The sequence below is a fragment of the Cygnus olor genome, chromosome 3 (genome assembly GCF_009769625.2).
Source record: "Cygnus olor isolate bCygOlo1 chromosome 3, bCygOlo1.pri.v2, whole genome shotgun sequence".
In the NCBI taxonomy this organism is placed as follows: Eukaryota; Metazoa; Chordata; class Aves; order Anseriformes; family Anatidae; genus Cygnus; species Cygnus olor.
In genome coordinates, this window is record NC_049171.1 from 114,798,121 (window position 1) to 114,810,606 (window position 12,486).

General features: G+C 42.5%; 1 protein-coding gene and 1 long non-coding RNA gene across 3 annotated transcripts in view; one reads left to right on the top strand and one right to left on the bottom strand.

Moving 5' to 3' along the window:
• The window catches only part of LOC121068640, a 150,385-nt gene that overhangs the window by 24,048 nt on the left and 113,851 nt on the right, over nt 1-12,486 (top strand). The window lies entirely within an intron of this gene.
• The window catches only part of SNAP25 (synaptosome associated protein 25), a 62,429-nt gene that overhangs the window by 2,711 nt on the left and 47,232 nt on the right, over nt 1-12,486 (bottom strand). The window contains exons 5-7 of one of the 2 annotated variants that reach the window (XM_040553989.1): nt 8,627-8,744; nt 4,530-4,655; nt 2,317-2,461 (exon numbers count right to left, since the gene is read on the bottom strand). In XM_040553989.1, the coding sequence (XP_040409923.1) occupies nt 2,317-2,461; nt 4,530-4,655; nt 8,627-8,744 (389 nt within the window). Of the gene's footprint in view, nt 1-2,316; nt 2,462-4,529; nt 4,656-8,626; nt 8,745-8,881; nt 9,000-12,486 lie in introns of both variants that reach the window. The other variant, XM_040553990.1, reaches the window with a different exon arrangement.

Below are 12,486 nucleotides of genomic sequence, written 5' to 3' on the forward strand. Positions count from 1 at the left end.
TTGTCTATCACGGAATAGTTTCATGTGCTTTTGCCAAAAGACTATCTAAAAAATAACTTAATGGCTTGGAAGCAGTTAAGTTTGTCATGAAATGCATGCACATTAATTATTAAGTATTGATGAAACTGGATGATGTTTCATCCAAGTCAGTGGGAGTCCTTGCCCAGACCTTCCCACCTGGGTCAAGACAAAATGTTCTCAGCCCCTTCTGCTTTCCTCCCAGCCTCCCAATAATGGCTCATTTAGGGCCAGGGTGTCTTCTGGTGATGATGTCTGGCCCATTTGACCTACTTACCACATCATCATTTTAGTTTTTCTCTTTTTCTCTCTGATCTGAGGGAAGGATAAAGCCTTTTATTTATTGCGTCCCCCTATTACCGTGGATAGATCAGATTACTTTCTGCATTATGAGATTGCTCTGGTTTGGATGCATGCATCCAGTTTAACATAAGTGCTTTAGAGGCATTTGGGCTAGCTTTGTGATGTACCCCAGCGTTTGCAATGTGTGCCAGCCCCGGGTCTTTCTAATGATCACGGCTGATCAAAAGCACAGTGCTCCAGCTGGTCAGAAAAAGGAAGCCGCTCCATCAATGCCCTATTGCCTGCCACCATGTCGCACTGCAAAGTGGATGCGTATGCACGTGTCGCTTCAGTATTACCCAGATATCAGTCATTCCTGTCTCTTATAGAAGGTTTTCCTAACTGTGTTTCTTTTTCTAGTATCTCATTACTGCTCAGGCCACATGTCCTTACTCAGAGAAATTCAGCATATTTTCACTGAGACTGAAGACTGTCTTGTTTTTGTGTTGCTTTCATGATGACTGCTCTGTGTACACTGCGAGCCCATCTTTCAGAACTGTGTCGCTGGTCTTCAATTTAACAAATGGCAATAGCTTGCAGTTTCCCCATGGCTGCATGAAATGCTGTACACCTGATGCTGCAGGAACACCACACAGATGTGGAAGGCCAGTCGCTCCATTAGCCAGCTGCTCTCAGCATGCACTGCCTAGAGATTGAGCCCACGTGCTTCATGTGGGGGACCACAAAGGGCCTGGTCAGTGATTCAGTATTGAGATGTTTACAAGCACGAATTGATAGGATAATCCTTGTCAGGATGGCTGCATTCGTGCATACACAAAGCTGTGTACTCTTCTGTGTTGTGTAAGATGAGTTTCCTGCCTTTAAGACAACTTATACTTCACCCAATTCTCTTTGGTATCAAACCCCAGCAAGGAAAGTTATCTGAGTGAATCCCTGACTGCAATATTTTCTGTAATTTTTTGTTGGTGTGCTAGGCTCTGATATAATTAATTGACATGAAAAACAGGCGTGGACATCCTGCTCATGTAAGAAGGTTCGCACGTGTCAGAAGGCTCAGGAGTAAAAGCTCTACCCCTTAAGGTCAGCATTAAGTCTAAGCAGCACATGTAAGTCCTTGCGTTAGATCCTCAGGTTGTGTAAATCTCAGCTGAAATCAAGTGTTGTATTGATTTTACACCAGATGAAGATCTAGCCTCTTATATCACTTCAGCCTGGCTGTGCCTGTGCCTGGAGCTCTGCCAGTATGAATGCAGATGGCTTGCAGATCTCGGGATGTGAGGACGGCAGTGAGTTCCCAGCCGGGTTTGAAGGGTGCTGCTATCTGCTTCAGAAACCTGCAGTGCAGCCTGGCACTGGCACGGTGCTATCTGCCTTTTCAAACAGTGATTTCATGATAGAAAGACTGAGCTTTTGGACTTCACTGGGCCCATGTAGGGTCCCGGTATGTGTATGCATGCTGAGAGAGCTGGTGGCTGCACCATTACCATACTGCCTTGCTTAATATGTCCCCATTCTCTTATTGGGACTGGTCCTCTAAACAAGTGATCCTATTCTGAATCTCTTGTGGAGTTTCTGAGGGGAGTAAAGTCCAGGAGGGTTTAAAACTTGCCAGGAAGTGCCAGGGTCCAAGCTCCACAGTTCTGTACAACTCAGCGTACTTTTCCTTTCCCAAAGCCCTTGCAGAAGGAGACTTTATTTGGAAGAGGTCTCCTCGTCAGCTGTTGTCTTGCAAAACCAACAGTGCAGGTTCAACCCAACCTGCAGGGAAGGCTACTGAAGATCCATAGCAGCAAGCTCTGCTTCGGCCCCGAGATAGGGAAGGAGAATGGAAAGGAGCTCTAGGAGCTATTTCCATCCCTAGTCCTCCTCTGAGCTGAATTAAAACTACTACTCTGTGTGGGCAGGCTGGAAGACACACCTTCTGCCCCTCTTGGGCACAGCCTGTGCTTGCAGAAGGGAAAACACAGCCCCTTTTGGGGTTCTCTAAGTTCTTACCTTCTCCATGATCCTGTCAATCTGGCGATTCTGTGTGTCGATCTCGTTGCCCATGTCCAGGGCCATGTGACGTAAGTTGCCAATGATGCCACTGACCTGCTCAAGGTTTTCATCCATTTCGTTTTCCCGGGCATCATTTGTTACCCTGGGAACAAAAACCAATTATTTGAAGCAAAGAGAGAGGAAGTTCCCCCAAAAGTCTGATTCACCCAGAACCTCCTCTGCATCCTCCTTCGCTTGTCACATGTGGAGCATGCTGCTATGCTCAGCTTTGAAGAAAAGGGATTAATAAGCAGCTAGCCTGAAAACCTTCACATGCTTATTTTTTGGATGCGGGGATTAATTGTCTGGGTTTGTCACTACTCATTCCTTCTGTTCCTAGACGTGTTTTTGTCTGAGCTTCTCTGTTCCACTTATTACACCTCTCTGCTAGCAATGGTCCTTCTCAAAGGATGTGGAAGAGTGGAAGGATGGTTCACGTGGATCTGTGTGTGATTAGAGCACGTGGAAGTACCGGAGCATGATGGAATCAAAGCTGTACCAGCTACCTGCATTGACCTACACAGGATACCATCCAGTCCTTGCAGACTTGGGGCTCACTGAAATATTGGGCGAGGACAGCCTCAGTGGTGAAAATCCTGACCCAACGTTCTGTCTAATTAAATGTATTTTCAGTAGATGATAGAATCAGATTCTCTCAGATTTTTTGCCTTTAGTAAAGATCTTTTCTCTCTCCTCTTAGCCCCATCTTTTAAAGCTGCTTGTTTTTTAAAAGAAAAACTCACACGTGGGCCAGGGCACAGTTCAGTGCTCCAGCGACTGGAGAGGCTTGTGGTGACTGGCACTTGGAAAAGCAAGGCCATGGATCCTGCTCAGAAAATCACTACTTTGAGCCTCTTGTGTAATTTGTGTTCATAGAGGTGCCAAGAGTGTGCTACAAGCTGGTCGTGAAAGAATTATGGGATGGCATAACTTTTCTTCACTTCTATTCTGTTAGCATGTCCCAGCCTTTGGTTTGATGGGGCTGCCATCCAGAAATAAAAAAAAATAAGTGACTGGCAGACCCAGCAAACTTAAACGGCAACTCCATCCCATGCTCCAGATTGCATGACAGCATTGTTTCTATCACACTGATTTCCCTTTATCACAGCAACCAAAAAAATAAGTGGATAATAGTTTTTGGAAAGATAATTACTTACTAATCCAGTGTCCTTAATCTTCAGAGATCAAAGCTTTGCCTACTGGTATGCCTTTATCCATTCAGCTGATGGCATTGTCATCTAAATACATGCTCTATACACACTGTAATTGGTATGTACTTATTGCTGGATCCCTATATGTTGCTGGAAGTTTACAACTTGGTTGCCATTAGTATAGCTGTGTGTTTCAAACTGGCTTTCATTTGAGCGCACAGGGGTTGCCACTGAGGTGTCGATGTTTCCCCACAGTTGTGATCGTTCCCTGGTCAGTGAGGTTTTCTGGATAGTCGTGAGCAGGGAAGTGGCTTTCTCAAAAACTATGTACCTCTGGTAGAAAGTGTGCTTCAGGTGCTGCACTTGGCTCTGCTTTGGCAGAGAGCCCGAGGCTCTTCTCTTTTTGAAAAGAAAGGAAGAGGTGCTGGATGCTTTGGTACATTTTCTAGCAAGGATGGATAATGAGCACTACATATCTTGAGGCAGTAATCATAAACCAGTATTTATCTGGCACTTCATTTCTGAGGTATTTGACAACTGTACATTGTTGCCTCCAGGGAGCTGGAGTGCAGCAGACAGGGCTGACCAGCTGTGAGAGTCTGCATCCTAACATTGCTGCTGTGCAGTATGCAACTAGGTATTATTTCTATTTTATTATTGCCCAAATCTGGTCAGTCTCAAGCAGGAAGGTTTAGGACTGCTTTTTCAAGCATCTTCTGATTCTTAGGGCTGAAACTCTGACATCCAGGACTCATGGCACATCACCATCCTCTGCGCTACCTCAAGTGCCAGCAGGGCTGGGGGGAGTCACTGGATGCAGTGGGTCCTTAGCACCTGTCCTAGTGGGTGTTGACCTGTATCTAAGTACCCACCATCCAGTGGAAAACAATGGCTCCGCCGCAGTACCCAGCACCGCTGAAGGAGTTAACGAGCATCACAGAACTCATGACCATATGGAAGAAATCTAAATATATCACCGACAAGGAAAACAGAGAGAAAACAGTGGAGAAAAAGACTCACCTGCGGATAAAGCCACCACTGATGGCCATCTGCTCCCGTTCATCTACGACACGTGCAGGCTGGCTGGCTACAACACCGTCCTGATTATTGCCCCAGGCTTTTTTGTAAGCATCACTTGATTTAAGCCTATGCAAAAAAGATGATGAGTAACAAAGCATCAAGTGGACAAGGACAAATGCAAAACTCTTTACTTCTCCAAGCTAAAAGCTGAATCAAGCAAATGAGTTTTCAGATAGAGGGTCATTGATTGTATACCGATATATCATAACCCTGAATAAAAGGATTTATTTTTTTTTTTTAACTTTACTGCCACAGCAACTGTGATGGTCAGAGGTTTTGTTTCCAATAGGGTGAATTGCAATTGTCAAGTCTACAACACTTCAGACAGGTTTTTGGATGTTGACTTGGTTTCCAGAAAGGAAAAGAAAAAACAAAAAAAGGAAAGAAAAAAAGAAGAGAAGAAATACAGATAACTAGAAAACATTATTTCATTTCAGTGACACATACGTTGTGACATCAAACACAGAGAACGTACTGGCAGACAGACATAAAAACAAAACTGCCAAGTATAGTGTGTACATCACATCACAGCAACACACCCTCTTAGAGAAAAATGGATTTGGCTAAATTTTAACATTTACCATGCAGAAGATTGAGCTTTTGCTGTTAACATTTTTGTGGCATAATAGGCATTTAAAGCCACTAACCTTTTCCACGGTGGTTTGGGGATGATTTCATCATAAAATTCATAGGGTTCATTAGATTTTTAAATAATATATCGGTACTTGAAAATAGTAATCATACATCGACAGTTGATGTACAAACCTTTGTCCACAGAGACAAAAAGTAAAATAGGCAGAAGTGAAATGAGTGCAGGAGAAAAGAAAAGATACAAGCAATCTAGCATCAGAAAGGGAAATTTTTCTACATTTTCTTCATGCACCAGCTACAGGCATGAATAAGAAGTAAAGCATTCTCACTAAGCACAGTTGCCCCAATAGTTCATCATACTCTTAATGCATCAGCAGTAACAGCCTTCACAATAAGCAAGACACAGGCAAAAATGGATCATCACTTCCTTCAGGAGCTTTAAACCACAGGACTTTAAAATAGCCTAGCATGTCACCATGTTTATTATTTATGACGGTTAGAGTAGCTTTCAGAGAGCCATTTTTTACTGAGCTGCCGTGGACAGAAAATTAAAATCCAGGCATACCTTCAGTGGCAGATTAGCATGTGCAGCATATTTAGGGTTGCTGTCACTGGGGATGTCAGACTAGATCGAACACTGTGACAGGAGAGGGTGAGTGTTTGGGGTCTGTAGCTATAAATTCTTGGTTTTATTCGAGAAGTGGAGCAGTTTCCAACAAAGCTGTTGGGAACTGCCAGTCCCCATGGTTCCCCTGTTCTTCAGTCATAGAAACAGCCCTGTGGCTTGGATTTGGGTGGAGATACTTGGCATGCTTCTGGGGGCTTTGGGAAAGGACACAACAAACCCATCTCTGGTGTTATGTTCTCTCCATGCCCCTTGAAGCAGCTCAGCATCTGTTGAGCCTGAAGTTGTGTTGCATGCTTTGATGTAGAATTACAATACAGATGCAAAGAGGATCTTTCCCAAATATTCATCTGTTTTGTTGCTGACTTCCTATTACAATTTGTGAAGAGTTAAAAATAGGGTGCTTGGCTTCCTTTTTCTTAGTTCTCTGAAACTACACATTGATGTTGGCATTTCTAGAAATGAGTGAAAGTAGTTCTCTTGCTGCATGCACATTTACAGATATTTGTCTGCTCTTTCGACCTGCACAACTCAAAGTGACACAGTCTCTGCGTTTAAAGTAAATGAATGATTTTATACACCCAGAGCTTAATCTCTGTTTTCTTGTGGACTTGCAATTAAAACAGGTGAAGTCTGGGCTTGCTCATGGTCAGCAGCAGTTGTACTTCGACTGCAGTCTGGACAAAGTTTCATGCCATGGGCATTCTGGGTCTTTTAAGAATGTAGGGTCGGACTTTACATTTTGGTATGTCTCACCGAGTTGCATTTATAAGTAGCGGCATATAGTTATACATGAAATGGTCAATCTTTTTGAAATATATGCATTTAATTTACCACTGGCCAGAAGAGCATTAGGGGATCACGGTAATAGTGATGCCCAGAGCTGTACGGATTTCTGTCCCTCCTACACTCCACTTCTCAAAATATCACCTTATTTGTACCAGTTGGTTCCTGCCAGAGTTCAAGGAACAGTCTCTAAAAGCATTTTTCATCCATACTTTGTTTCTAAACATGTTCACTGATTAGCAGTGCTAGTTTATGAAATCTGGCTGCAGTCTGCAAAGGTCAGAGTACTGCCTTAAAGGAGGGAGGAGACACCTCTAAAAATGAACGTTGAATGCACGCAGTATTTTTCTGTTCTTGCACCTGTTGATTTTGTGATGCTGCAATCACTGTGTAGTGGTGAATGCTTTAGGGCCACATGTCAGGTACTAACCCCATCCATGCCACAGATCTGACTGTCAGCTTAGCTTTTCCTACAGTACAGAATATTAAATCTGTTCTAAAAAAAAAGTAAATAAAAAATCCTGCAAAATGCATGGGGATTTTTTTTTGTGCTTCAAGGAAGATCTTTTGATGTATGCATATGCTAGATTTCTCCAGGAGAAGCAAGCCAACTGCCTTGGCTTGCTCCTCTTTAAGCTGCAGCAGCTTTTAGAGTGTGGGAGTGTCAAAGTTTCTGCTGCATGCTCTTGTACCTGCACCTCTTCTGCTCTTGGTCAGCCTCCTGCTCTGGTGCAGAGGGAGGGCAGGATGCAGCCTGTGCAAGAGCTCATATGGCTGCAGGCAGGCCTGCTGACCAGGGCTGAGTCTGTGTGTAGCTCTTTCCATTCCTCCTCACCTCTCCCACTCTGCACACCAGGCAGTAGCATGCATATTCTGGGCAGAATATTTATCCCAGCAAAGTATTTGTGGCTGTGAACACAGGAGCAAAATGGATTTTGAAATTTAAGGCAGTGTCTGCATTGTGTCCCAAGGGAATTCACTTCAAAAGAAATGGTGCCTGATAAGGCAGAAGCCCAGTCCTGCCCTTCCTACTCCAGACCAAATTCCTACCGAACTCCACGACTGATCTCTTTCATTTGGACTTGATAGTTGTGGTGGGATCGCCTGTGAACAAAGTTTCTGTGCCATGCAGAAAGGGAGGATGATACTGCAGGACCACTGCACTCTGCCCTGTTGTCTGTGGCCAACCATGTGTAAATGGTTTCACTGAAACCTAGGTGGTAGCTGACTCACTGCATGCTGGATTTGCTGTTCCATGAGGACTTCTGGTCAGTCCACTCTGTCCCCTGTTTCCTACACCCGCATAACAGCACATCACATTTTCATTTGGCAATTAAAACAAGCTTTGCATTACTTGGAGGACGGTTTCGTTCAAGAGTGGTGGCATGCAAGCAAATTTGATGCATTTCAACATTTCTGCTTAGTGTACATGCTACCCAAATGAGAGAAATTTGGCATGACGTGTTTGGGTTTTCTCGAATTTGGTTGTCTCTGGCAGGATGAAAACCATTTCAAGTTGGGTTCCAATCGTGAAACGTCATGTCTCGTTCAGGCTCTCATCAAGGACAATTTCTGTTGAACAATGAAAAGAAGCATGGTTTTCATTCATAATTTTGAGTAATGTTTATTATTGCCTCTTCTGCATTTTTGAGCTACAATTTTTGTTGCTGTTGTTGTTTTTTAAACTTGTTTGTGAAAATATGTTTTAAAATTTAGGGCCTCCAGGAATAAAGCAGCCCCAGTGGTTTTGTTCGTTGGAAAATGGAACCACTTAGTACACTTTGTGTAAAATGTTGAAACTTTTACCATTAAAAGGTGTCAACAGTGAAGCTTTCACTGCAGTATGCCTGATTTTAATGCATCTACAGTAATTCCCAGTCAGTTGTCTATGCTATGAGATGAATGCATTTGAACCAGAATCGTTCTTTCTGCATGCCACATGCTCATCCTGTCCATGTGCCTAGCAAGGATGAGCTTCACAAGGCCTTTGGGATCAGCCTTAAGTGCTCAAAGAGATGAGGCAGGCAGCACCTACTTGTTACATGGACAGACACAAAGACCACAGAATTTTCCTAGGTCCGTCAAATTCTTTTCTGCTTCTTTCATGTCCTTATTGATTTGGTCCATTCCCTCTTCGATGCGTTCCAGTTGTTCTGATTAAACACAAGTATTTTATCCCCACAGAATGAAGCAGATGGAAAAGGACAAAGAAAAAAAAGACAAAAACTTCAGACATTCACTGTGACAAAAAACTGGACACCACATAGCAGAGCCGGTACCCAGTACCTACTTGTTACAAGGACATATGAAAAGGCCACAGCATTTCCCTAAATCTTTTAAATTTTTCTCGGCCTCCTTCATGTCTTGGTTGATATGGTTCATGCCTTCTTCAACACGATCGAGTTGTTCTGGTCAGGACAAAGGGATGACAGTGTGGAATGAATTGTATTTTTGTTTGTTTGTTTTTGTCTTCAACAGAATGTGAAAAATGGCCATGTAGAACTGAATCAATAATGACATTACAATGCATTAATCTCAGCTGATGCATTGTTAAAAGGATGTAAGCCGTACTGGATGCCGAAGATGTTTTTTACTAATATGGAAAGAGTAAAACAAAGGAGGAAGATGTTTGAAATATATTAATTTAAACAAGATGTAATGATGTAAAAAGGAAGGGTTATAAATTTTAAGGTCCATTAACATATTACAATACATCCACTTACTAAGACACCAATGACATCCAAGAGAAAGAAAGATAAAGTGTTATTATTTTGCATTTATGCATGTTAATACAAGAGAAAAGGTATCCTTCCATGGAAAATACCAGTTACTTACGCTTACAAATACCTTGGAATTAGGTGAGGTGTGGCAGTGTAACTGCTCGGGTTAGTGGGTGCCTGAGTGAGGGAGCTGGTAGTAATGGGACCAGAGATGGTGCGAGCTGTAAAGAGCCATGTCCAAGTACTCCTTTTTTCCAGAGGTTGAGGAACCTGAGACCTGCAGCTCTGATTGGCATGGGAGGTTAATCTCTGATCTGAGTGTGGCTTGGGGGCTGATTTTCCTTCTCACATGGATGCTGCAAATCAGGCATAACCCAGCAAACATAGAGGAATTACAACCACCAAAGAAGCCTGATGCTCACTGAAAGAGGACCACTGGCTGCGATGTACATTGTCTCTGTCCCCAAGCCATTTTATGAAACAAAAATAATAGGTGAAGACTAAGGTTTTTCATTGGGGTCACTTCTGATTTGCTCTAGGGCAAGTGTCCGAAGCATCAAGCCCAGTAACCAGCCTCATACAGGCACTGCCTCTCCCGGCTGACATCAAACAGAATTTGTCTTCTTTCCACCTGAGGCAGACAATGATGTAGGGTTTTCTTAGTGAGTTGGCAGTTCAGAATAATGTAGTGTGTTAGAGGAGCAGAACACCACAATGTAAAATTGTAGGACCAGATCCTCACTGATGTAAACAGATATGGATCCCATGGGATCAGGGATCTTACACGCAGTCTGTGGTAGCTATGGCATTTTACATTGGTGGAAAGCTTCACCATTTCTTTCTTGAAGGACAAACTCAAATAAGTATTACATGGGACGAGAAAGTTACTTGGAGTAGCAGTAAAAAATTTAACTATACCTAAGGAGTCTAAGTAAAGCAATCCCAGTAAAACACAATCACATTCCTTTTCCCTGTACCAAGTAGGGAAAATATAAATGCAGAATTAGACTTGAGAGGAAAGAAACTAAGACAGCACTGGTTATAGAAGAAACCTAATGTCATGCCTGATATTAATTGAGCCCAGCCAAGATTTAAAAAAAAAAAAGACATTTTAGAAAAAAAAAAAATCATTGACGTCAGTATGAAACTCCTCTTAACTTGTTTTGGAACATGAACAGGCCTAATTTCTTACTTGGGTTTCTACTAACAATTGAGGCTTACATTTTCAAAGCTGTCCAGGGGATTTGAATGCCCAATTCCCATTAAAATTAATTCTATTTAATTAATTTTAATGGGAATTGGGCATCTCACCCCTAGAGGGCCTTGAAAATCCTGTCCTAAATTATTCAAGCTGAAATAATTCAAATAGTGGACTTGTGCTGTTGTTTAATCCTTGCATGATGCTGGGCTGGGAGAAGGAGAGGTACCATGTCAGTATTGCCAGCTGCATCTGCTCTTCAGCTGTCAGTCTTCATTCTCCTCAGCTGGATGTGCCTGTCTCCTGACTGATACCACAGGCATTATGGATCCCAAACCCAAGGAGGATCAGAGTTACCCGGCAGTGTCCTCTAAAAGGAACACGTACAATGTGAGCAAAGGATCAGGAACTTAATAAGGAAACCTGAGAGATTCATTGCACATGTTTCACCAGATAAATAAACTGCTGAGCAAAGAACCAGAAATACAAGACTGTATTGTTTTAATGCACACGGTAATTCTACATTTTGGCCTGGAGGCTTGAGCAGAAGCTTCGGTTCACGTTTGTACCCACAGATTGTGAATCTCATCAGAAATGTGAGCACATGGAAAAAGGTGATATTCTTCTAAGTGCTTGTGCTCCTCACTAGGTCAGAGTCCTGCCTGATCCTGCAGAGTTGGGCAATGCTCACCCTTGCTCTGGGGAGCAGCTGTGGCAGCGTCAGCTGGCTTTTCTGCTGGCTTATGCAGCGTGATGGGAATTGCTAATTTCCATCACAGATTCCCTCCTTCTGCTTGTGAGAACTGTGTTTGCAGAGTCTGGCTGGTTTTCCAGGCTCTCAGTTAAAAGAAGGCAGTTTCCACACATGTATTTTGACACTGGGAGGGACAAGAGGAACTGACCTTTCTTCCACCAGCTTTGCTGCCCGCATTTTCCTAACCTTGGCTGTGCAATAGAAAACACCACCTAAGACCACAGGGATCAGTTCTAGATCAGATACCACTGGTTGGCTTTCAGTCTTGGCTTCCTTGCTCAGGTGTCTGAGGCCAGGTATGTAATAGGGCCTTCTGAACTTTCTTTTCCTGTTTCCTATTCTGCCTGAGTAGATGAGTGTTAACTGAGGATTAGATTTGACATGATTTAAAGACTTTAAGTTATTGCTCTCTCCAGGAATCTGGCTTAATATTTCCCGCTTCAGGATTTTTCTGTGATGCTTATGGTATTTCTGAAGAGAAAAGGGATCAGCAACTAATTTATCTTTCCTTAAAGGAAACCTCATCAGTGTAAAAAGTCCATGTCATGTTTGTAGCCCAGAAGTCTAGACAGCTCTTAAAACCATTTGCTAGCTGTTAATATAGTGGGCAGGATCGTTAACTTATCAGCGTAGTTATGCTGGCTTCATGGAGCAACACCGATTTATACCTGTCAAAGACCTGGTCCCACAGGCAAGTAAATAGATTCATGAGTCTAACCACAATTACTGAGGCATAAATATTATAGAGGAATTAACTTAACGAGGTCGCTCTGAATTGTTTTGGTATAAATGATATTAAAACCTGGCCTAGAAAGAATCATTGCTGGTAAGAAATTAGATGGCTATCAGAAGCTTAATTTATTGTTTTCAAAGATTTTTCCAGCTTTGTGTATTGTATTAAAGGTTTTAGGACAGACAGTCTGCTGGCATACACTGCCACGAATCTATGTAAATTCTCACCAGCAAAGATCAAGTCCTTTATCTCTAATTTACAGAAGCATTTCTGTGTCAGAGCTTAAACATATTTGATAGTTTGTTGCAGTGGTCTTTAAATATACCATGTCTATATGTATGTTTATATACATATATACCTTACACTTATATATAGTATATAAGATAACTGGCATTGCCTCAGTCTGGAGGCAGAATACACACTAGGGGTATGTTGATTGAAATTTCCTTTTTCTTTTTTTTTTTTTTTCCAGGTAGCTCTACAAATTAGT